This window comes from Fukomys damarensis, unplaced genomic scaffold, assembly GCF_012274545.1.
Source record: "Fukomys damarensis isolate Sample0158 unplaced genomic scaffold, DMR_v1.0_HiC HiC_scaffold_18, whole genome shotgun sequence".
Classification (NCBI taxonomy): domain Eukaryota; kingdom Metazoa; phylum Chordata; class Mammalia; order Rodentia; family Bathyergidae; genus Fukomys; species Fukomys damarensis.
In genome coordinates this window covers 6231600-6255824 of record NW_022900930.1, presented here as the reverse complement: position 1 = coordinate 6255824, position 24225 = coordinate 6231600, and the positions used below count along the sequence as shown (strand labels likewise).

The 24225-nt window shown below is 40.1% G+C and overlaps 1 protein-coding gene across 1 annotated transcript in view; it reads left to right on the top strand.

Moving 5' to 3' along the window:
* Positions 1–438: 438 nt before the first annotated feature.
* Positions 439–24225, top strand: part of Unc5d (unc-5 netrin receptor D) — a 222611-nt gene continuing 198824 nt past the window's right edge. Inside the window, exons 1-3 of the mRNA XM_033765579.1 lie at positions 439–484; positions 548–766; positions 14981–15124. Of these exons, the coding sequence (XP_033621470.1) occupies positions 439–484; positions 548–766; positions 14981–15124 (409 nt within the window). The remainder of the gene's footprint in view (positions 485–547; positions 767–14980; positions 15125–24225) is intronic.

The following is a 24225-nucleotide window of genomic DNA, read 5'->3' as shown; positions in this document are numbered from 1 at the left end:
TCTGATGGGGTAGTCAATTGAGGAGTTATCCCAGGTGAGATCCCAGACAGTCTTCAAAGTCATAGGTTAGAAAAGACAGTTTGGAATTTGGGGACTATCTTCTGGCTGCCTTCTACCATCTCTGCTGTCATTCACACATATCTGTGGTAGGACATCGGTCTCTCCACACTTTCAAGGTAATAAGGCGGTTTGAAGTCCGTATTGAGACGTCTTGCATAACCATTCACCAGAGTGAATTTTGATACTCAGCCTCAAGCTCCACAAATGTTTACCTCAGTTCTTTCTGCAGACACTCAAGTTTGAGGGCTCTCATAATCATTATTATATTTTCTTCAGCAAATAAAGTTATGTCCACCTGGACATAACCATGCCATGCCAGTTTAGCTTTTAGAAAATAGTTGCTCTATGCAGAGCTTACAAGTGCGCTGTGTTCACACAATGAAGAGTTCTCAGCTGAGATTCTCAGACCTGGTGTGGTTCCAGCGTAGTGTTCTCAATTACAAGCTACCAGTATAGACTGTGTTCTGATGCCATCTTCATTTTGCAGGAACCGACAATGGCGAAGCTCTTCCTGAATCCATCCCCTCAGCTCCCGGGACACTGCCTCATTTCGTAGAGGAGCCAGATGATGCTTACATCATCAAGAGCAACCCCATTGCACTCAGGTGCAAAGCGAGGCCAGCCATGCAGATATTCTTCAAATGCAACGGCGAGTGGGTCCACCAGAATGAGCACGTCTCTGAGGAGAGTCTAGATGAGAGCTCAGGTAAGAGTGTGGTGCTTCAGGAGACGCCCTGGGAGCGCCCCAGAGACTCAACTTGTTACAAGTCTGGAAACGACTGGAGACCACCTCATTTGAATGAGGTTGTATTTATATCATTCCAGACATAAAAATTTCAGTCTTCTCTTTAAATGACTCTACATCTCCCTTAGCGGTGTGTTCCAATATGGAAGGCATTTTCCTTACTGCATATAACTTTAAGCACTTACCATTTTGTGTAAGTTAATATTCTCACTGGAAATAAAGCCAGCATTTACTGTTTTCATTTGTAGAATTTTAAATATTTTTGAGACAAATATTAAATCTTTTTATCAAGCATTATTTTAGGTGCCATATTTCAATTCCTTTAAGTTTTAGTCCTAGATCTTATTCTTTTATACTTTATTCTTTACAGCTTGTGCTGTCTTGGGTCCTGGGAAGCTTTTTTTGATGACTGTGTGGTGAAGGTCCCAAAGTAAATCACTGTTCTGGCAGGATCTCCAATATGAAAGGATTTCAGGGCTGTCTTTATAAGTTTGGATAGTTAATGGATAAGTCATGATGATGAGAATTACGATCATGCTAGCTAATGATTACTGAGTACTCACAATACACTTGGGATCATGATGCAGGATCATTCAACTTGAAACCTTTACAAATGTATAATTTTTTTATATTTTAGTGTATGACAAAGTGTTTTATGCTTTAAAATTTCCAATCGGATCCAGTTTGGTCTTAGCCTAGATTATTGATTTTATTAACTCTGATTTGGCCAGTTTACTACAGATTAGATATTCAGTCAGGAAGCCTCAGTATAATTAGTAACAGTGCATCAGTGATGTGCATAGCAGTGAAATCCGATGTACTAAGTCTGACCTTTCTGAGTATTTAGAGATAGGCAAGTGGGTGGGCTTCACAGCCACAGAAAAGAATAAGACAAACACACCAACAAGTACAGCACTGATGAAGTTAGAGAAAATGCCCAAAGAGAGGCTTATGATGCTAGAGGATTAGTAGAAAAGCTCACATCTAAGGGCTTTCAGGAAGATGTTATACAAGCGATGATGTTTGAAAAGGGTATTGATAAATATGGAATCCAAGTATACAGAGAGGATGTTACCCTCTAGGGAATGAGAGGAGCACCGATGGCCTTAAATTTATGGATATTAATGAATAAAAAAGCCTAATATTTGCCAGGCAAAACATTTGGTTTGGTTGAAATATAAAATGAATGTAGGGGAGCAACAATTTAGAGAAAGAAAACTTAATCAAAGGCATGGACGTCCTCTAATGCAAGAGTGAGAAGCGTTACTAATTTTTGTGGATGTTTCGGTGGTGGGAACTGGTGTGTAAGTACCGTGGCCGGAGCTTCATCTCGAAGCTTGGGTCTGACAGGAAAGATTGGCACGGAATGAAGAAGCAGAGTGGGAAGTGAGACCTGGATAACTCTGGTAAAAGGAAAGGAAGCTTGGTTCTGCGGTAATGGTCACAAAACACAAGAACTAGAAGTCTGGTGTAAGAACTTCAATAAATATCAACACAGGCCTAGTTAATATCATAGGACTGATTGAATAAATATGGAAAAATAAAAATTAACCTCTTACTAAAAGGCAAATGCAATTAGTATAAGTAATTATATTCACAAGGCAAAAAAAAAAAAAAATCTGTGACTGTTTTGCCAGGCTGAGTTTAAATTGCTTATGGGATCTAATAAAAAGATACAGATCAGGATGCAGAATCTGGGGACAGAAGTGTATCTGGTGATCAGTAATGAATTAAGCAGTGGAGATGGGAAAGTGGTCCAGAGAGAAGAGAGAAGGGACAGCAGAACCAGGGAGAGCACTTGGAGACTCATCTCTTCAGGAGCAAAGAAGGATGTGTTCTGGGGTGGGAGTGGGGATCCACATTTGACAAAGCAAATAGCCGAGTTACAAAGCCATAGGGAGATTAGTTCAAAAAGATCTCCACGTGAATACTTCATCTCTAGCTCAATAAAGAAAATATAGAGAACTAAGCATTACATATAGGAATTAGTAATAATCATTATGTAGTTCTCAACTAACTTAAGATTGCCTTGGAAATCCAAAACTTTGAAAGGTAAATGCCCCAAATCTCTATCATAATTCCCTATTTACTCGAGTTTGGAATGACAGTTGTACGAGGCAGAAAAAAGGGTAGCCTGTCTTACAAATTTTGTTGAGGACACAACCGTATAATCATGGAATGGAATGTGGGTACTGAAACAGATTTTAATGAAAATCTACTAGCCCTGTTTTATATATAGAAAATCTTGGAATCCAAGAGGTACAACTAGTTCAAAGCATAACTGTTTCTAGAAACCAGATTTTCTTATGTTGATTCAGGTGCATTCTTCTACACTACAAGCCATTTTTCTCTACATATTCAAATGGTCTCCTTCCCCATGAAAAGGTCCACAAGTTCCTTGCTAACACGGGGATGGATTTCTGCATACAGGTCATCATTTTCCATTATGTATCTATTTAGGATTTAAGTTTCCTAAGGATATATTTCTACACACACTCCAGTTGTTCTTCTTTATGTCTGGCTGTTCCTGCCGTCTTTGTAAAGCCAGTTTCTTATTCCATGTCATTTCTTGCACCACTAGGTGAGCATTTATAACATTTAAAGATCTAGAGACATTCCCAGGATGCAGTTATACTTTTGTTCTAGAAGGAAGGGTTATTCTTGAAAGAAAGGAAAATAAAAAGTACAAATCAAATCTTGCTGTCAGGTTTCTAATTTTGTGCTACCAAGGCTGAGCTGTAGGGGAGACATAAGTACATCCATTTGCTGTTGGGAGAGGTTAAGTAAGAGACCATAACAGTCTCACTTATCTTGGTATGAACAGTTCAGAGGAGGACTCTGAAAACAGAGACCAGCATCCTACCATACAAGCGATAGCGTGAAAAACAATGTCAGAATATTAAAAGTTGATTTATTTTATACTCAGCCTAGCTAGAAAAGACTCAGGTTCCAGTTGTGGCTTTATGAATTTATTCTCAGGTGGCTGTGTCCTAGATTTCGCCCAGTCATGAACTCAAAATAGCAGAAACCCATTGGGTGAACTGTTCTAAATAAAAAGAACTTTGAGAAATCATCAGCCAATTTTATAATGCTGCTAGAAAATCTTATTATATCTGTTCTAATTTAAAGGCCTCTTGATAACTATTACAATCCAATTTAACAGTACACTCTCTTGTAATTTCACAACATTCTGTTTTGTTATTATTTCCCCCTTTAAATTCCCCTAGCATTGCTAGGCAACTCCCTGTCTTACAGAGAGCACTGTTGATTACATTCTTTACTTCAAGTAAAAAATCTTCCTTTCTCCATTTAAAAAAAAAATGAAGCAAATAAAAGTTACATATTTCAGAGGATCTGGGAAAAATCCATAAATGATAAAATCATAAGAGATTATATACCAGGTTTTTAAAATGATGTTGAGAAAATAATTTAAATTTTAATGGTTACCTTTATGAAAAGAATTTAATAAGCACAACCTTTTCTTCCAAGTAATTTTGATTGAATCAATAAGAAAAAAATGTCCCTCCCTAAACAGTTTTCTGTATAGTTAATGAAAATCACTGTCTACCAGACGCTGCAGGTATGTTTCCTACGCATGGTATTAATAGTGGGGCAGTAGAAACAGGAGCAACATGAGTGGAGCTATTTTACCCCAAACCAATATAAATGTGCAATTAAAGTAGGAAACAAAATGGCCTCAGGTATTGAAAATAGATGCATTTCCTCCCTTGGGCTCTCCAGTGCAGTGCTGGGGAACAGTGCTTAACTATCTTTACAGACTTAATGGCTTTTGATTGACTCTGTAAGATAATTCCCACCAGCCCAGGAGGCCTGAATGACACTTTGGGGCCAAGGACAATGGGGCCATATTTGATGTGACAGAGAGAGAGAGAGAGAGAGAGGAGACAGACAGAGTGACGCAGACACAGACAGACACAAAGAGAATGAGAATGAGTGAATGAATTGTCCACATTTCTTTGAGACCTGCCAAAGCAAACTCCTTTCTTATCTTTGCACAATATATTCTTTATTATTGAAATAGCAGATACTTTCTATACTCTCTTTACTTAGGGTGTGCTTTCTTTACACATCTAAGGGGAAATGTGTACGACCTGGGAGTGCTTGCCGTGGACACAATCTTTTGTTTCCAAATTGAAAGCAGTAAGTCCTTTCAGTTGTTAAAGGTTGCAAACTGCCTTTGGTCTTTCTGGTAATTTGGCCCTGTCATCTAACAGTTCAAATAAGAAGAAAAAGGATTGTGTGTTTTCATGCAATTTAGCTTGGAAAACCCTGAGCTGGAGTTCTTTCCTGCAGAAGTACAATTTATTTGACATGAGTTACTGTGTTTGCACAGGCACAGCTATACCTCTTTGTAATGTACACTTTCAGTACTCTGAGCAAGCTAAGGGGTCCTCTTTCATTTGTTCTGCCTCATTTCATTTAGAAATAGGGGAACTCTTCTTCCTTGTGTTTTGACTCTGTTACCATCTGGAAGCTTGGAATTGAGAAGTAATCCCAACCCAGGAATGTGCCCCATAAAAGGGTGGGGAATTCAGTAACAGAAAATTAAGAACTCTAATATCACAAAACGCACACAAAGGCATATTCTGGCAACACCAACACCACCAGTCTGACCCATCTTGGCATTCAAGATTATGATGCCTCTTGGGAATCGCTGTTATCAAAGCAGCTAAACCACTTCTTTACTGCTCAATAAATACAAGAGTTCCCTTAACAATGCTCCATGGCTCTTATCTTCACCTCAGAGATGCTGAACTCTAATGAGTAGAATAATGTGCATTCTGATGTGTTATGGGAAAAGTCTCAACTCCAGTAAACTAATATTTTTCTTTTTAAAGAATATCATTTCAGGGACTGCATTGTGTGTGATTTCCTTTTTTTTAACAACTGGAATCTCTCTGTGGAGATAAAAGGTTAATGCTGAGGAAAAAAAAAGCGAAGAGTAGAAATAAAAATGTAGTAAATCTTTAGAGTTTATATCTCAGAACTTTGCAGTACTGGTGATGAGGATTTGAATATAGCGTCCTCCAGAAAACCATTAATTTGAAGTTACCTTCAGCGATTTACAAGCCACCAAGGCACATCTGGGAAGCTTATATTTTAGAACAGAGAACATAGAAATGATCAATCTCTCAAGTGTTCCATTGACAGTTTGTGGATTTAAAGCTCACTTTTACAGAAATATCCTCCCTCCCTACTCTCGAATTCATTTAGCTCATTGCTTGGTTTCTCAGAGAAGTCTGACAGATTCTTAAAAGGTTGGTAGGAAAATATTATGAATTCCCCCCGTAACCAGTGGCAGAGTATGATGGCTGTGTCTCTGGTGTCTAATTTAACCTTTCTTCAACAACAGCAGCAGCAAAATATGGCGACCATTTTTTCTCACTACATTCTCAGCAATGTTGGCAAGCAGCTAATCTCTTTAATAACAGTTCTGATATTGATCTGAGATTTATTCCAAACCCTAAAATTTTTTTCCACAATATCTTTAGATTTTCTTCAGTCTCGTCTGTTCATATATGAAGATATGTTTATTTATTTGAAGTAGGAATTATAAATATCTAAAACAAAATGGAGCAAAAGCCCTGGAGATTGCCCGGGGGTTAAGAGCATGGATATTTGTGCTTTAGGAACCGCCATGGTGGAAGTGCAGCTCTCCCTTCACAGGCTTTATGGGGTGCCTGAGTCACTTAGCAACATTCACTTCAGTTCCTCCGTGTGCAAAACGGCTGTAGTAAGTGTCTGTTTCATTTTTGGGAGAACTACAGAACCTGATATACCTGATCCACCCACAGCATGATCTACAGTAATTGGGGTTGGCCTGGAAAATGATAAATTTTCTTTTATACTACTATTTGAATGATGGTAAGTGACTGGTAATTATTCAAAAAGCAAACCCATGATTCTAGACTTTTGCAATCTCCAAAATATAAAGAGAGCTAGTGTTATTAACAGGTAAGTAACTGTTCAGCTTTCGTAATGTTTTATTTTGCATGTGATTCATTCCTCAGTGCATATTCAATTCTTACTTTATTTACAGAGCCCATGATAGCACTGTGGCTGACACGTGTTGTATGACTTACTGGCAGGAGGGGGTGATTCCAGTGGGAACGGAATGGAAAGCTATTGAGGGGAGCACAGAGGCAGAAATCTCAAACATGTTTTGGGCAGCCTCCTGAGCCTGCCGTGGGTAGAAGCCATTTATGAGACGCTGTCCACTGTCCTCTAAAGAACCCTATCTTGTCCAGTTCCTCTTCTAAAGTTTCTTCTTGCTGTTATCAGAAAATGCTATCAAGTTAATTTGCTTTCCTCTGCCAGACACCTGAGCTGATTAATTCTAATCTCTGGTGTGGAAAAAACTGGAGAGCTTGGGAGTATTCTTTGTTTCTGTACTTAAATCTGATCCTGTGGTGCTTCTGAGGAATATGTGAAGTGCTTATTATCCTGGGGAAATGAAAGAGTTTTCATTAAGCATAATGCACATGCACACTCAAGGATGACTATTTTTTTGGTCAGAATACATTTTAATCTTGTTGCTAGGATGAAGAGCCAAAGCACATCTAGCCCTAATTAATCATCTACCAATAAAATGAAATATGGTTCTACCTTTTAATTATCTGTATTTAATTTACTATTTTCAGTAGCATGTTGGCCTGAAGACATGTAATTTCCCTCTAGATGTGGAGGTGCATCCTATGGCAGCTTTTCTGTGTATCTCAGAGTTTGGAATATATGACCATCATGTGTCCTTGCTAGAGCCCCAGGTCATTGCCTTATACAGCAGGCTGTGTAGTGGAAGACTTCAGAGCTTTAAATTCCTCGGTAGAATGATGCCCAACTCCAAGAGGCTTCTTCTGCCTCCATGGAGACGTTAGAGCCGACATTGTAGGATCTTGTTGTAGTCTCTGTTTCTGCCATCCTGACACTTGTCACACCACACTGTGGGTGCAGGTTTTCAGTGCCTTCCCATTGAAGTACCTTGCATGGGGCAGGAACATATGAGACTAGGCTCTCAGTATATTTTTTAAAGGCAAATGTGTGACAAAACTTATTATATATCTTTAATCTGTTTCTTATGGGAGGTGCAGCAAAATTATAATAATAAAAACAGAAATCAAGGTAACTAGGTGTTTGGGTAAAATAAAATAATGCATGAAATTAATAAAAGTAAAACGCCAACAAGAATTACAAGTTATCAATAGTAATAAGAACAAATGTGGTTATTCAGAATACAGTGGAGCTTCCCATTCTTTAAGTATATTTTCTAGGCTCTATTCCTGGGCTATAATATGTGAAAAAAATTTGCTTTATGTTCATCCTAGGCTCACTGCTCCCAGCCAACTGGGCAGGTTTTTTTGTTTGTTTGTTTGCTTGCTTGTTAATAAACAGTAGGGTGAGGAGGGACCACCACAGTCCCCAATCCAACTGTAAGGGGGGCTGAGACCTTACAATGTGAGCCCAAGAGAAAGGATCCTGGAAGCAAGGAAGGGTTTCTCGTTTTCATTTTTGTTTGGGGTTTTTCTAGCCAAGAACTTAGCTCTTAGCTCTGCGTTACTCGTGAAGTAATATCAGAGTTGTTCTTTGGAGATCTGCTTAAAGAAAAAGGCTGAATAATCATTCTCTTGGTTTGTCCCCAAACAATTACAAAACATTACAACGTGGAAAGTGATTCCGATGTTCATAAAACTTGGGGACAAAAGACCCAGAGATTGAGATGAAAAAGCAATTCAACCGAAACACGATTTCTTAGTATCCTCCTGCTTCCCTATGGTTTGGGATAGGAAATACACCCTAGAAGAGAAAGAAGGAACCTTTCTCTCTTCTTGAAAGTACTTCTTCGATTTAGCAACACAAGGACCCTACTGCTGTGATTCTCCAAATGAATGAAGAGACAAAAGTGCAAGAGGAGACGAGCTGTGTGGTTCTATGAGCTCCAGATAAAAGACCTGGAGACGCTGTGAGTAGGCACTGGGTTGAAGCTGCTGTTGCAGTCAGTGTATAATAGTGCACCAGAATTATTTTCCACAGAACAGAATAGGATCCCACACTAAGACTCTGTGACCCTTTTATCAAGTTATTTTGATTCTTTTCCCTTCTTTTTCTTTCCTCTTTACTTTTACATTTCTCTTCCTTCAATTAGTTTGAAATTTCTCTTTTAGTCTCCCAGCAGGATTAGACCAGTTTAGAGTAACTAGTGTTTTCTATCTGATAAATAAGGGAATTACAGCAATAACTGCTGTCAGCATTTTTCTCATTTAAACAAATAAAGCTGACAAATGATGAAGTTCTGTGCTGCTCTGTTATGTTTAGTACATGCAGAGCAATTATTCATCTGCTGCCAGCATTAGTGTATCTACAACTAAACTATGCAGCGGTGTAGAAGGCTTATTAGCATATCAGTACCATAGTCATATTTTTAAATTCTGTAAGACTCTATAACAAAGGCTGAAGGGTATAATTTCACAATAATTTAAAGGGTTGGGATTTCTATTCTTATTATAGTTATGCACGTTATTGGGTACATTGCTCTATTATTTATGAGATGCCATCTTTTATTTGTTTGCACTTTTTGTGCCACTGTAGCATTTTCTATGAACAAGGCAGCTGCCACCTCTGGAGATGCAGAAGCAGATAGCTGTCTCTGCAGGAGACACTGGTGAATGAACTTAAGTGGAGAAAAATTATGGAGGAGCAGCTTTCTGAAAAAGTCACTTTTCTTGGATGTTTCTTGTGTGGACAAAAATATATATATATATATATACATACACACACACATATACACATACACATATGTAACCATGTATAAATATTACAGAAGTGAAGATATGAGAAAGAATACACCAGTTTCATAAAAGTTTGTCTTATTAAAATAGTTATTTCATTATACTAGGGCAAATTATAGTAGGTACAAACTAGTCTTGATTTTCCAAGAGTTCTCCTAGAGGGCATGGTCTGATAAAACTAAAGACCTCATATTAAAGGACTGAGAGGAAAAAGTACTAAGAGGAAAAAGAACCTAATCCACAGAGATAATGCATCTTTTATAAGATGGTCATGTGACTTATGGCCAGCCCCCTTGATGCTACTGGTAGTATTGCCTAAGACAAATTAAATATTAACATCCCATAAAAAACACCCTATTCCTAGAGAAGAAACTGTCAATTATGATACAAACATTAAGGCAACCTTGGTATTGATTTACAGCTAATATATAGTAAATTTAACTGCAGTATCTCTGTTAATGACAGAAAAGAATTCAGCAGTAATTTTGTGGAGCTAACTCTCAAAAATTAACAGCTCTGTGGTTATGCTATTAAAGATTCAGGGCTTGGGAATGGGAGGATGCGAAAGGAAACTTTGAAACCTTAATCACTATGATATGAGAAAGCTGAGGGAGAAGTGTGACATAGTAACACCGGGAGCCGAAGAATGTCTGTAGAATTGGGTAAAGGTAGGACCAAAACTGGAAAGAAACACGTTAAAGAAAAAGTGGGTGAAAAAGATTATAGAGAGAGTAAAACTAAGTAGTGAAGGGATAAAATGTAAAAGGGAGAGGAGGAATAATGGAGAAATAAAAGAAGAAAAAGGGATTAGAAGCAAGTCTGAAGAAGAAAAGAAGATTACTCAAGCCCCCAGAAACTGAAGAAGACAGGAGGGCCAAAAAGAAGAAAACAAAACAAACAAACAAAAAAGAAGCAAACAAAACAAAACAAAAAGCCCTAAAAACAATGTACACACACACACACACACACACACACACACACAAAACAAGAAAGAAATAACCAAAGGAGCCGGGCATTGTGGTGCACGCCTGTAATCCCAGCACTCAGGAAGCTGAGGCAGGAGGATTGCTGGGAATTCGAGATCAACCTGGACTGCATAGTGAGTTCCAGGTCAGTCTGAACTACATAGTGAGACCCTGTCTCAAAAAAAAAAAAGAAAAAAGAAAAAATAATCAAATGAACAACAACCAAAGGAAAATCCAAAAGTAAAGCTAAAAAAAACCCCATATTTCTTGGTTATTTGAAGGCTGTGGTTATCTTCTGGGGTCTACAGTGTCTATCTAATTCAGGCATGATTCTGCTCTTCCTAGTAGACAAAGGAGGCAGTCAGCGCCCAGATCCATGCTGAGTAATCACCAATGAGTCAGCAATAAGATTAGGGCAAGGTGCTACTTCTGGGACTTTCAAATTTAAGGAAATTCAGGCTGAACCTGGCCTCTGATTGTGGGGTTGGGCCCAGTCCTTTAGCTTATAATGCACTGTGTGTGTCCTTTTGCCAGCCTGACCATGGCTCTCTGACCATGGACATCTCTCATGGCTGTTCTTCACCCGGTCACTGTGGGAGTTTAACACTGGGCACCCTGAGGTGAAGCCATACCTCAGCCTCTCTTAGTCTGAGGTTCATTTGGAACCTCCCTAGAATAGCATCTGACCAAGCACTCTCTCCGGGGGATATAGCAGGTGCGTGCTTGGACTGGGGTCACACACCAGTTTAGCACCCAGCATCCACTATTTCCTTGCACTGGTGTGTTTCTCTGAAGGCCTATGGAGTCACCTTCTTTCACTGTTTATCTATGTATTCAATTTTCCTTTCTTAAGGGCCCCAAAGCAGGAGCCAGAAGAAAGTACAGATTGCCCCTGCCATTTTCTGCCTTAAGGTCTGTCTGTTCATTTTCTCTGTAACCTCCAATTTTCCCATTAGATCCTTCCTGGGTTCCAGCGATCCATCTTCTGCCTTTTCTTCCCCAAAGTCTGGACTCCAAATCTTGGAGAGGCTGATTTGTTGTTGCTTACCACTCACCATTTTCCCAGAAGTCTCCCTGCTTGGCTTTCCAAAGCACAGTGTAGAGGCTCTCTGTCCATGTGCAGAAATCACGTCTATTTGGGGCCATGTTGTTGAGCCTATGGCAATGGGCTTGTCAGATTGCTAATTCTAAGAGTCTGTAAGCAAGTTCTTTGTGATCTTGCCTTTCGTTTTCATACCAACCAACCCAGAAGGTATATGCCTCCTTTGTAAAGCATTTATACTCTAGGTCTCTGGCCCCCCTACCCTAACCACAGGACCAGTGAACAGACAGACCCTCAGTGATGGTCATTAATGGCAGTAAGCACCTACTAATATTATTCAAGATAACCATTCCTAAGCCTGCCCACCTTGCCCATGTGAACCACAGTAGAAAGGCTCTTGCCCACATTTCCCCTGTTCCTCTACCTCGTGACTATCCTGATGCTTCCCAAGGAGCTTACAGTGACTCTTGTTTCTAGATATCGATGAGTATGTTTCTCCTTTCACGACTGGCGTTGCCGTGTCTGCATGTTTGACCACAATGTATTAAAATAACTCTTGGGAACCCTTAAAACACCATGTATCATGATTCAGTCATAACATGTCTACATATGTGGATGTGGTGACCCTGCATTTCTAGTTTCAATGTGAAAAAACTCCGAGCCATTTTGAAATGATGCTTGTCTCAGCCTAGAAGAAAATGATAATTTAGATACACTTAATGGGGACAGTAAAAAATGAAGGTGTTTCCCATTCGCTCAGCCATCTTTTCAAGCTATCGTGTGGTTCTTTGGGAAGACCCTGTTTTGCATAGTGTGAATGTATTTTATCTCCATGGTTACCCTTCCCCAAAGCAGATGTAGCATGCTTTTAGTGATAGTGTCACTCCACCTCCCACCCAAACATGTTGCTTTGGTGTGCTTTCCTCCTCTGCAAAGTACAGTCTCTGCCCTTTGCTTCGAACCAAAGCATAAAATATAAAGCAAGCACTCATTCTACACAGACTTATTGCCACTTCTTCAACTTTACTTTCTGCTTTCTAGCGTAACAAACTTTTTTTTAATCATGCTTTATTTTTTCTGTGATAAAATCCTTTCTCTCTACTGACTTTCCTTTTCCTTGCCTTTATCTTGCCCCTTGATTACTTGTGTGTTGGTGTTTTTCAGTGCTGGCCATCCAACCCAGGGACTTATACATGCTGAGCCAGGGCTCTCTCATCAAGCTATATGCCACAGCCTTTTATTTGAGTGCACAGAGAGGGGGAAAAAAGCATCAACAGCAATCACAACAGTATATATAGCCTCTTAAGGTTCTTTCCTCCTATTCATAGGCGAGTTACCTGAGGAGACTGGCAAGGAAAATGCAGTATTGGAGCAAAGAAGGGAAACATAAACTATCCAGGGGCAGAGAGATAAGGTCCTCTGCTTTTTAGGGTGTCTCTGACACATTTAGAAACTTTACCTCAGACTGTGAATGGGGATTTATACGGCCATACCATTTCTTATCACACACAGTAGATGACATGTTATTGACTGAGAAGAAGGGAAGTTTCTCCCATCCAGCTCATCCTATGCCTTTATTCTTATTCTTTCAATCTGCCACCGCCCAAGACGGAATCATGTTTCATCCTCTGCACTCCCAGTCCTTGCCTCATTCCAATTATACTAATGCTTCTGTCCCCCGAATTCCTTTTACATTTAAAAGAAAAAAAATAGGCACTTAATTTTTCTTTAACCATTCCTATGTTATGTCTTAGTTTCTTCTTGCTGGTACACAATACCTGGCACCTACAATTTAAAATGGGAGAGGTTTATTTTGGCTCAAAGTTGGTAGAGGATTTGGTCCGTAGTTTTCTGGCTCCAAGGTTAGGGCAGAAAGGCAGAGGAGAAAAAATTCATGGCAGTGCAGAGAGGCAGCAGCAAAATCAAAGGAAGACTGAGGGAGATGTGTTCTTCCAGGGCACAGTGACCCACCTCCAGCCAGGCTGCACCTCTGCACATCACACTTGGCTGCGCATACATAGGTGGAATAATCCACTCCTGAGCATCAGGCCCCATGACCAGTCACCTCCCAAAATCCCATCTATGAGCATATGAGGCTTTGGGGACTGCTAGGTATAAACCACATGTTATCTCCATCATTCAGATTAGATACCAAAAATACAGACCAGCATTGGATCGTGGAGAAGCATCTGAATCCTGCTGCTGTCAGTATAAGGCAGAAGGACAATCAGTTCATAAACGATGACTGCGGACAAGTGACTCGGCCTCTCTGTCATAGTTTTTTCATCCGTATCTCACAGATACAGTAATGTGCACTGGCTCCATATGCTGTGAAACTCTGTGAAAAGGGTCAGGGCTTGTCACAATGCTGAGCTCCTCCTGCCCTGACCATCCGAGAGCAAGGCACAGGGTGGCCAGTGTGTGCTGGACAGAGGCAGCGTGTAGGTTTTAGTGGCCGCTGCCCTATTTGTGGTGAATTAATTGACATGGTTAGGGGGGAGTATCCTCTTTTATTCAGGGCACTCCATGAAAACTGACCATTTTTCCAAACAGAGAAATGCTGGCAGTTCTTGTTCAGAAGTGTGGAAGATGCTGAGACTCCCCAGTTAGAAGAATCAAGCACATTTTCTATTAGGAAAATGCAGAGTCATTGCAGGTACACGTCTTGATAGTTCTAGCCTCGTGCCCTCTTTCTATAATACTTCCTTGCTTCAACTCCTTATCCCATGGCTGTGGCTTTTTCTTGCATTTTCCACTCAGGACCTGTGAGACTTAATTTGGGCAGGTTCTGTGTTTCCCATCAGGGCTCACGTTTTGATTTTTGGATCCCATTGGCTGTGTTGTCTTGAGCCTTTGAGGTTGATGTTTCAGCCCTTGCTTGGATTCTCAGCTTTTTTTACCTCTCCATCTTTTTTTTTTCTTTTTTCTTTCAAGCAACAGTGTTACAACGAGGCTCCCTGGCTGCCAAATCCTAGGGTCAGGACATTTAAAACAACCTGCAACTGTCTGCAGAGGGTATGTTGAGGCCCATTTAGCTCCTCCCATTCCAACAGTTAAGTTTAGTACTGAATTCCTGCTAACATAGTTTATACGGAGAAGGACAAAGGCATAACACCAAGTCAAGGTACTATGAAAACTGTTAGGCTGCATGGGAGCCGCCTTGGTGAATGATGTCTTACACTCATGCTCTCCAGCCTACTCAGCTGGTGGAGTTTAATTAGCAGTGCTATATTATTGTCAAAGTAATTAAAGCTTTGCCTTGATTAAAAGCAGAATTGTTAATTAAAAAGAAAAGGTTTGGTAACCTCCACTTTCCGTCTGTGCAACACAGTGGCCTCAGCGATTTTCTGCATCTTCCCATCAGGCTTGAAGGTCCGGGAGGTGTTCATCAATGTCACCAGGCAGCAGGTGGAGGACTTCCACGGGCCGGAGGACTACTGGTGCCAGTGCGTGGCATGGAGCCACCTGGGCACCTCCAAGAGTCGGAAGGCTTCAGTGCGCATAGCCTGTAAGTACGTTCTGGGTGACTTTGTCCTGGAGGAACGTGGGGAGGAGATGGAGCTGAAGAAAGCTTTAGAGATGCAAGGTGCTTCCGGAGAAAATCATCAGAATCATTTCTACCTCTCTGAAATTTGCTCTGGTGAAATTATATTTTAAATGTTTGATGATTTCTTTTGGAGGACGATCAGCAAATCACTTTGGCTCAGAGATTCTGCCTAGATTGTCAGAATGCAGGTGTCACAACAATGCCAGGAAAAACTGTGTCTGAGGGAAAGAAAATCATACAAATGGATTCTGTGCTCCCCATCAGTGACAGAGTTCAGGGGGCATTGATGGGAAAAGTTGAGCAATGACTGTTTACTGTGTTCTTTCCAACAAATCTGCAAAATAAGACATTAAAGGCATTAAGAGGTCTTTATAGCCCACTGTTAAATGTCTTTTCTATGAATCTTAAAACATGGAAATGGGCTTTAAAACTGCATTTGTTTGACCCAAGTAGGGCCCCCCAAAAAAACACACTTGAAAAATAATAAAGAAGAAAGGAAGGAAATTGCTTTTCAGTAGTACACAAGATTTCTTTATCATATTTCAGCATCCGTATTTTTATAATCTAAAAAAGGTTCATAAATGCACCACTTCTCCGCCTTTAAAATGCCTTTATCCCATCCATTCCCATTGCCCCTCTATGGATCCTCGTGAACATATTTTGTGTGGCTGGGAATATAAAAGCCCCTCCAAAAACAAATGGGCAGTGGAGGGCAGAGATGGTAATTGTTGTTTTATTCAAACACTGCCTTTGGAGTATGTCATCAAAAATATAGGACAAAAGGGATTTACTTGAGGACAAAGAATTCTTCGTAGCAGATGTTGATGGCTTAGGGATTAAAAATAGGAGTGAATTGCTCTTTGCAGGGACATTGATGTTTCCAGGGAAATGAAGTCTTCCTCTTGAAACACACATTTCACCTTCACTATTCTGGTGATTTGGGAGGCCTCTCCTGAATGCTGGCTGGGCTCTCACAGGCCAGGGAGAAGAGCTCACCTCAGAAGCTGTGCTCTCGATGTAAAGTAAGGGGACATATTTCTCCTATAGTTATTTAGTTCATTCATTTTATCCTACCAATATTTTATGACTTCAAAGTAGGAGATCAGCTAAGAGAAGGACTATGTTTGCGTTTACTCTTCCCGTAACAAGTGCAGGTGTGTTTTCCTTGCAAGACCTGGTCACGCCAGCCAGGTCGTTTGATTTTCCAGCTGAAGCAGCATGTGAGATTTCAACCCTTCTCAGTCAGGCTTCCCTCTTCCTTCTCTTTATCTGCTTCTCTAAGGCCCACATGACCTATTCTTCGAGCTATCACAAATAACATCTCGCTGATCTGTCTGCCTCTGCTCTTTTACCACACTTGCTAGCTTAATTCCTGATTGCTACTTGCTTACTAGATTTCTCTAGGAATTTGCCTAGGGTAAACTCCATTCGTGCTTACATGGTGTTTTCGTCACTCTCGTGTCACTGGCACAAAATATCTGACCCCAGTAATTTAAAGAGGAAGGGATTATGCTGGCTCATATTTTCAGAGGGTCATGTGTTTTTGTGGATCGCTGGCTCCAAGGTAGAAACGGCGTAGCAGGAAAAAAACCACTCAATGTGTGGCACTCAGTAAGCTGAGAGAAAGCAAGAGCCAGTGCGAGAGATACACCCTCCAAAGTCACACCCCTGTGACCCACCACTTCCAACCAGGCCCCGCCTCCTAACAACCTGTTTAGCTATGAACTTGTCCAGTGGATCTGTCACTTCAAAAATACAGCAGCTCCATGATGCTCCCGAGAGTCAGCCATAACATTAGGAAAGATTGACTCAAACCGACCTCTGAATGTCTCACCTCTTTAAGCACACACAGTATTTCATCTCTCCAAATGCTTCCTTGTTCTCCTCTCACTGCCACCTCTTTTGACATTTGCACGAACTCTCGCTCACTCCAGTTTCGCACATCTGTTGCCTTGGTGGTATAGAACCTAGGCGGTGAAGTCCTGTTGGCTTTCCAGTTTTATCTCTACTACTACTTAGATTTGTGAACAATTTGTTTCATCGTGCTGGGTGTCGAGTCTTCATCAGTGAATAGGCACCTACTTCATAGAGTTTTTCTGAGAGTTAGGTGTTTTACAGCCATGTTTAAAACTTATCCTGGTGCAGAGTAGCATATTTACCTGTTACCAGCTGCCTCTTTATGACACACTCAAAGCTCTGTAGCTCCAGCATCTTTGACTTGCAGGTGTGCTACCCCTTAATGCAGCTGATGGAACTGAATGAAAATTTTAGTGCCTTAGTAATTATTCTGCAGGCTCTGGCTATAAGAAGTCTTTGTAAAAACTCATTCTAGGACAGCCCTAAGTGTCCAGCTCCTCTGGGCATGATAGAATCAAGGAATATTCATAATGGAGAACCCTTTTTTTGGGTATTCTATCATATACTACTTTTTAGAGTCATGAAATGTTTTCAAGGTAGCAATATTGCATATCTCTCCAGAAATTTAAAAAAAATCATTGTAATTTTCATATATGATATACTCATCTTTGTGATAAGGATGTGATTTAAGTAAAAATATATCAGAATATCATTAAAGCCTGTATTACACCATTCACTAATCCCTAATGTATAGAATATGTTTTTTTAAATTTCTCCTCATGTAGCAAGTAGATTTTTAAATTTATTCCAAATTATGCAAGCTCAGACATGATTTGTCATTAAATAGTGCATTTGACTTGGGGACCTGTGTACATTAAAATGTAAATTGAAATTTAGTGTAATGACATCAAAAATGAGGAGGGGGACTTCCTTCAGGACCTTTGTTGGATTTTTTAATTTGCATGAGAAGATGCACTCTTGCAAAAAACAATTTTTATGTTTTGTTAGCATGAGAGAGAAGGTTTCTGGCTGTTATTTGTAAACACTTTCCAGCAAATACACATTGCACAAGAGAATAATCTTTAGTCCCAATAAATGAAAAGCCAAATTGGATATAATTATTGCTATGTCTCTTCTTCTTAAGATTATTTTTTGAAGTACTAGAAACATCTTAATGTGTTAAATAAGGATTTTGATAGACGAATGTAGTTTATGAATCCAATGACAGTCATCTTGAGAGGACTTTGCAAAATTAGTATCATTTTTATATTACTCATTAAATTGTTCTAATTCAACATCAGAGCTCCTTATGCTTCCTGCATTTAACCAATGATCCATTAAGAATATAACAGTTACGAAATTACAGTGGGTAAAACCTCCATGGCAACTGTGCCATGCAGCTGAGGGTTGTGGTGACTCCAACGTCTTCACATGATCACATTCCCTCATCTCTACAAAACTACCAGGAAGCTCCCTGTATGATGCTCGCACCATTTTAAAGAGAATCAACATAAGCAGAATTATTTTATTTGTTTGTATAACTCCTAGAGTCATTGCATTTGACCCTCTATTGTATGTAGAGTTTTACTTTTCACTTCAGGTCTTCTGAATCTGATTCTGAAGAAAAGGCCAGGAAAGCTATGATTGTAGCAAGTTAACCAGTTGATTCTATGATCAGATATTGTAAGATGTCTTGCCTGAGAACAGTGTTTCTCAAGCTTTAATACTCATGCCAGTCGACTCAAGTCCTGGAAAAATACTGGTAGTTCTGAGATGATGATTCAGAAAGTCTAGCCTAAGGTCTGAAATTGGATTTTGAGAATGAGCTAGGCAGAAGCAAAGGCTCCTGCTGGGTCTGTGACCCATGCTTTGAGGAACAGGTCCTGGAATACCTCTATGATGCAAGGATTAGGAAATGTTGCTTTAACCCATTTAACGTTTTGTAGGCCTTCCTCATCTGGCACATTGTCAACGTTAGGTGGCCTGATGGAAGATCACCAGCACGGGGTGCTACCACTTCTCTTGGTGCCCCTGTTGCTAAGCCGTGTACATTCTTTGGAATTAAATAGCAGTTTGAGAACCACGATAGGAAAGTTCATATGCATCCAATGTTTCCTTAAGGAGGTTGGTAATTGCTTTCTTTCTTTATCCCACTTATGAGAAAATTACATTCGTCTTCACGGTCAAGTGGTGGTGTGTGTTACAATTTGTTCTAAGGTGCCGGAGTGACTGTCATCTTAAACTATTGTTTCCCTCTTAACTGCTACACAGCGTGTCAGGGAGGTGTAGCGTGACCAACCAACTGCCTGGGGCTAGAAATATCTGAGGCCCAGTTTCAAAAGTGGCTTTTTCCAGGTAAAAATTAATAAACAAAGCCAACCCACTCTTAGTCCCACAACGCTGGCACAAGTCTCTCTCCAGAGAGCAACTCCCAAGGGCCCACGCTCTTCCGTCTGGCTCAAGTGAGCTGGAGGTAGCTGTTCTGCTACTGGCATCTGCTACTTTGGCTGCCAGGATATTCAGTTATTCGTAGTTGTTTATTTTCATGGGTGAACATTTGGCAGCTTAGCCCTGTCTTTTATTCCTGATTTTTTTCTTTCACTTCTTCATCTGCTTGTAAAATATTTTGCCTGTATCATTAACCCCTGGCCTGTCAAACCCTTCTGGATAGTTGGGACTGAGAAATAAAGAAAACATTTCAGTGTTACAGTCAAGCCTGTCTTACCCAATTGGCTGTTTGGAATTAAAAACAGCAGGAAACCACTATTTTGTTGTTGTTGTTGTTGTTTTTTCTTAAAAGGCCTATAAAATTTGATACATGCTGAAAATAAAATTTAAATATGCTGCTTATTTGAGCTACTCCTAAAATATCTGTGTAACTGTGCCAAGAATTAATAAAAAATTAGAAGAGTATCATTTAAAAGCTATGAAACGCCTCACTTTTATGGGCCCATGGTCAAAACAGGATTATTTTCATTTAATTTTGTGCAGGTAATATCTTTTTGAAAGTCAAGGAAGAAAGACATCCAGTTAAGCCCCAATTATAAATCTTGACTTTATAGTTTTGGTAAATAATTTATACTCTAAAGATTGTCCGTGGTCCCCCTCCTCTTTCCTGTAAAGTTAGATATAAAAACACCTGCAAGCAATTTGCCCAGCATTCAAATTTAGCTTTTACCTACATTGTCAGTCTTCCAGGACATGTTAAGTAGGTGCTTAGCCCTGAATGCAGGCCCTTGGCCTTGATTGACCCATATTCTTTCTCCTCCCTGGAGCCCACCCACAGCCCCTTCTCTTATCTCTTCCTACCTAATTCCCATGTCCAAGGCATGCTTCACCTTTCTGCTTCACAGAACCTAGTTTAGCAAATCTCTTTCCTCCGTTGACCTTGGCAGTCTTATACACCAACCTAGCCATTGGAAAGGCTGCTCCCCAGTGTCCTCAGGTTCAGAACTCCATAAATTTTAAATGTCTACCTCTTGAGTTCTCGTAGCACCTGTTTAGTGCTTCTTCCACAATGCTTAACATTTCCAGAATCGTAATTATTTTAAGTTCATAGATGGAATTGATTCTCTTGCTAGACTGTAAGCTGCTATAAAATTCATCCTGTTATTGCTCTGGTTTTTTTGACATCAGAGCCTAGCACAGAGCCCCTTTGGTCACTATCGTGTAGTAAACTTATGCGTGGTAGCAGAGCCCCCCTCCCATGTAGGACATGCTCTATAAGAGGGCATTGGTTCGTTGTAAATCATGATTGCGCCATACAACTGACATGTCATATGGCTTCTTAGGGAATCCATAGCTTCCAAGGATATTTTGCTTATTTCTTATATGTGTCTTCATTTTATTACTCTTAGTTCATGTCTGTGATAAATCATGAATGTATTCAGTGTGCATAGTTGATGCATCTCTTTTTGGTTTAACCTTCATCTCAGAGTCCCCTTCCCATTTACCCAAGATCTGCTTGCCTATTTCCTATTAGCTATCTTTTATTTTCTCTTTGACTTATTATACTTTGGGTTTCTCATGTTACTTGTGTGTCTCATTTACTTCATTATGGATTCAAGGTACATGCATTTTCTCACAGATGGCTCCAGTTTATCTTACTTTATGGCAGAATAGTATTCCATTGTGTGTAAGTACTGCGTTTTCTTTATCCATTCATCTGTAGGACACTTCCTACCAATGGGCCACTTCTGTGATTTAGCAACTATGAATTGTGCTGCTCTAAATACTAGTATGCAAGTATCACTGTAATATGATGTCTTTAACTCTTTGGCGAAGATATCTTGATAGCTGGGCCCAGTGGAATTTATTTTTGGACCCCCCTTGTCTGTGCACTGTTCCTGATGTCAGTGCTGTAGTGAAGAAGTGGTCAGAAATGGAAAAGGCAGCGATGAAGCTTGAGGAGCCCTTGACTCTGGGGTGACCACTAAGCTATAACAGCAGCCCTTCATCAGCTCAGCCTGCACTGCTCTGGTCCTCTCTGTTTAGATCCCAGAATATGGTCTGACCTTATGGAAGCTCCTATTAAGACCAGTTGTCATGCTTGGCATAAATTGCAGAAAAACTTGAAACCCAAAGGGAGAGTGTGGTCAAAGTTAAGAGATAACATTATTCTATTCTATTCTGCCAAAGATCAAGTTTTTTTTGTTTTGTTTTGTTTTGTTTTTCTAGAAACTAAAGATAATGTGTTGGGTTATTACGGGAGGATATAGGAGTCCTGGCCTCTGGATAAGTCTGTATACCACCCAAGAGCATCTCTGTAGTCATGAAGGGAATGAATGCTGAAATGAAACCATAGTCCACCAGCCGGGAAGCATACTCCGGAGCATGGTGGCATCCACCTGAAGGAGACTGCTAATTGCTCCTGACACACAGATGCTGTTTGCTACCATGCTGTGTGATCGGAGGTATCTAGTTTACACATGCATGCTTTATAGGCAGGGCTGAGCACATCTGTGGGACCTTGTACAAAGTGACAGCATGAGATCTCTTGTTCAGAAATGAAGAGTCCCACACCATCAGTAATGGAACTAAAGCAAGCATGCGGTTGCGTGCCTGGGAAGATGGCTGTGAGAAGTCACTTCATATAGTCACTTGTTGATTCAGTACAAACACATAGCAAGAAACAGCAAACACCTAGCAGGGGTTTTTCCTCATCCAGTTGTGGAGAAAGCTTAACATCAAAATAAATAATAGGTAGGGTTAGGTAGGGTATGGTGGCACAGGCCTATAATCCCAGCACTCTGGGAGGTTGAGGCAGAATTTTGTATTCCAGCCCAGCCTGACAACTTAAGGAAACCCTGTCTCAAAATAAAATGCAGAAGAAGCTGGGGATGTAGCTTCCCGTACACAGACAGACACACACACACACACACACACACACATATACACACACACACACACTCTCTCTCTCTTTCTCTCTCTCTCTCTCTCTCTCTCTCTCTCTCTAGGGGATTCTAACTCATTAAATAAGCATCCACAGTGATATTTTTATGAATGAATGAATGAATGTAAACGTGGGAAAGCACAGTCTCTTCCCTATTAAAGAATAAAGACATGTAGCAAAATAACAATAGATTGAGACAAGCAGAACTGTGGATGCTAAAACTCATGAATGAATTTCAGGAGTAACAAAATATGTTCACACATATGCAAACTTGTCTCCATAAGTCACTTGGTAGCTACAAAGAAGGAGCTAGTTACCTTGCAGGGGTAAATCCTGTCATTTACAACCTTGGTCAAGTCATCAGACTAAACTCACCAGCAATGGAACTAGTCATCAGCATGTCTCCTATGTAATGAGCTGAGAAAACGAAATCATTTTACTGTCATTCCTACTAAAACACACATGACTTAACCATGGGACAGAGTTGCATAATCTTCATTGAAGAGCGTTTTTATAATTCTACATTTTTCATTATCAAGGAAATTTGGTTTTGAAGACCTACCCCAAAAGTACCAAAATCTGTGAATATGCACGTTCCTTATATGAAATAGCAGATTATTTATGCATAACTTATACATACACTTCCATATCCTTTAAATCATCTTTAGATGACTCATAATACCTAATGCACAATTTGTGGCTTTTAATCCAAAATGCAGGGGACCAGAATTATTTCAAATTGGGGAGTCTTTTGAATTTTGGAATATTTGCATACACCTGGCAAGTGTATCTAAATCCAAAATTTAGAAGTTTTGGATCATTGTATTTAGGAGTGTTTTACATTTTGGATATTTGGATTAGGTTGTTCCATTATCGACCTATACAATGTATATGCTGTGTAATTTGTTAGCTGTATTGGTTTTTTTGGTTTTTTGAGACAGGGTCTCACTATGTAGTTGAGACTGACCTAGAACTCACTATGTAGCCTGGCCTGGTCTTGAATTCACAGCAATCCTCCTGCCTCAGCCTCCTGAGTGCTGGGATTGCAGGCGTGCACCACCGCGCCCAGCCTGTTAGCTGTATTGTTTATGGCTAATGACAAGACAATCAGTCTATACATGTCCCATACCAGCACAATGTTTTTTTTTGCAGTGTTCTGGACCAAACTGAGGTCCTCATAAATGATAGCCAAGTGTTCTACTGCTCAGCTATGTCCCAGGCTGCCTACACAATATGTGTTTTAGTATTTTTGAAAATACTGAGGCTGGTTGAATTCTTGAGTATGGAATGCATCATTCTCAAATATGCAGTGTGGACCGTATTCCTCTTTAAGTCAGTAAAAGTGAACGTGGATGCGATGTTGAGGAAAATGCAGTGTTTGAATGAATTTTGAAGATGTAACTTCAAACTTCAGAGCACTTTGTGTGAGTCCCATCTTCATTCAGGTTTCACCTACAGATTACCTAGGTAGATGATATTTTCTCTTGCTCATGAAAATGCTTCAGTAGACATTATGAAAAACAGTGCACTGTAAGATACGGTAGTTCTATGACTAGAGTAGAATAATTTGCATGAAACTGATACACATTGTGCTACTTTTGTTTAATGGATGCATGTTTTAGGACACCGACTTCTGGAGCATAAGTTCTCTGCTTCACAACATCTTTAACTATGGATGAGAGGAGGACAATTTCCCCCAATCCTGTTCCTTCATGCAACTTATTGGCGACTATTATTCAACCAAGAAGAACTTACAGAAATATGGCCGCCACCTTGCAGGAAATTCAATCTGCCATTCTTGGGAAATTCACCT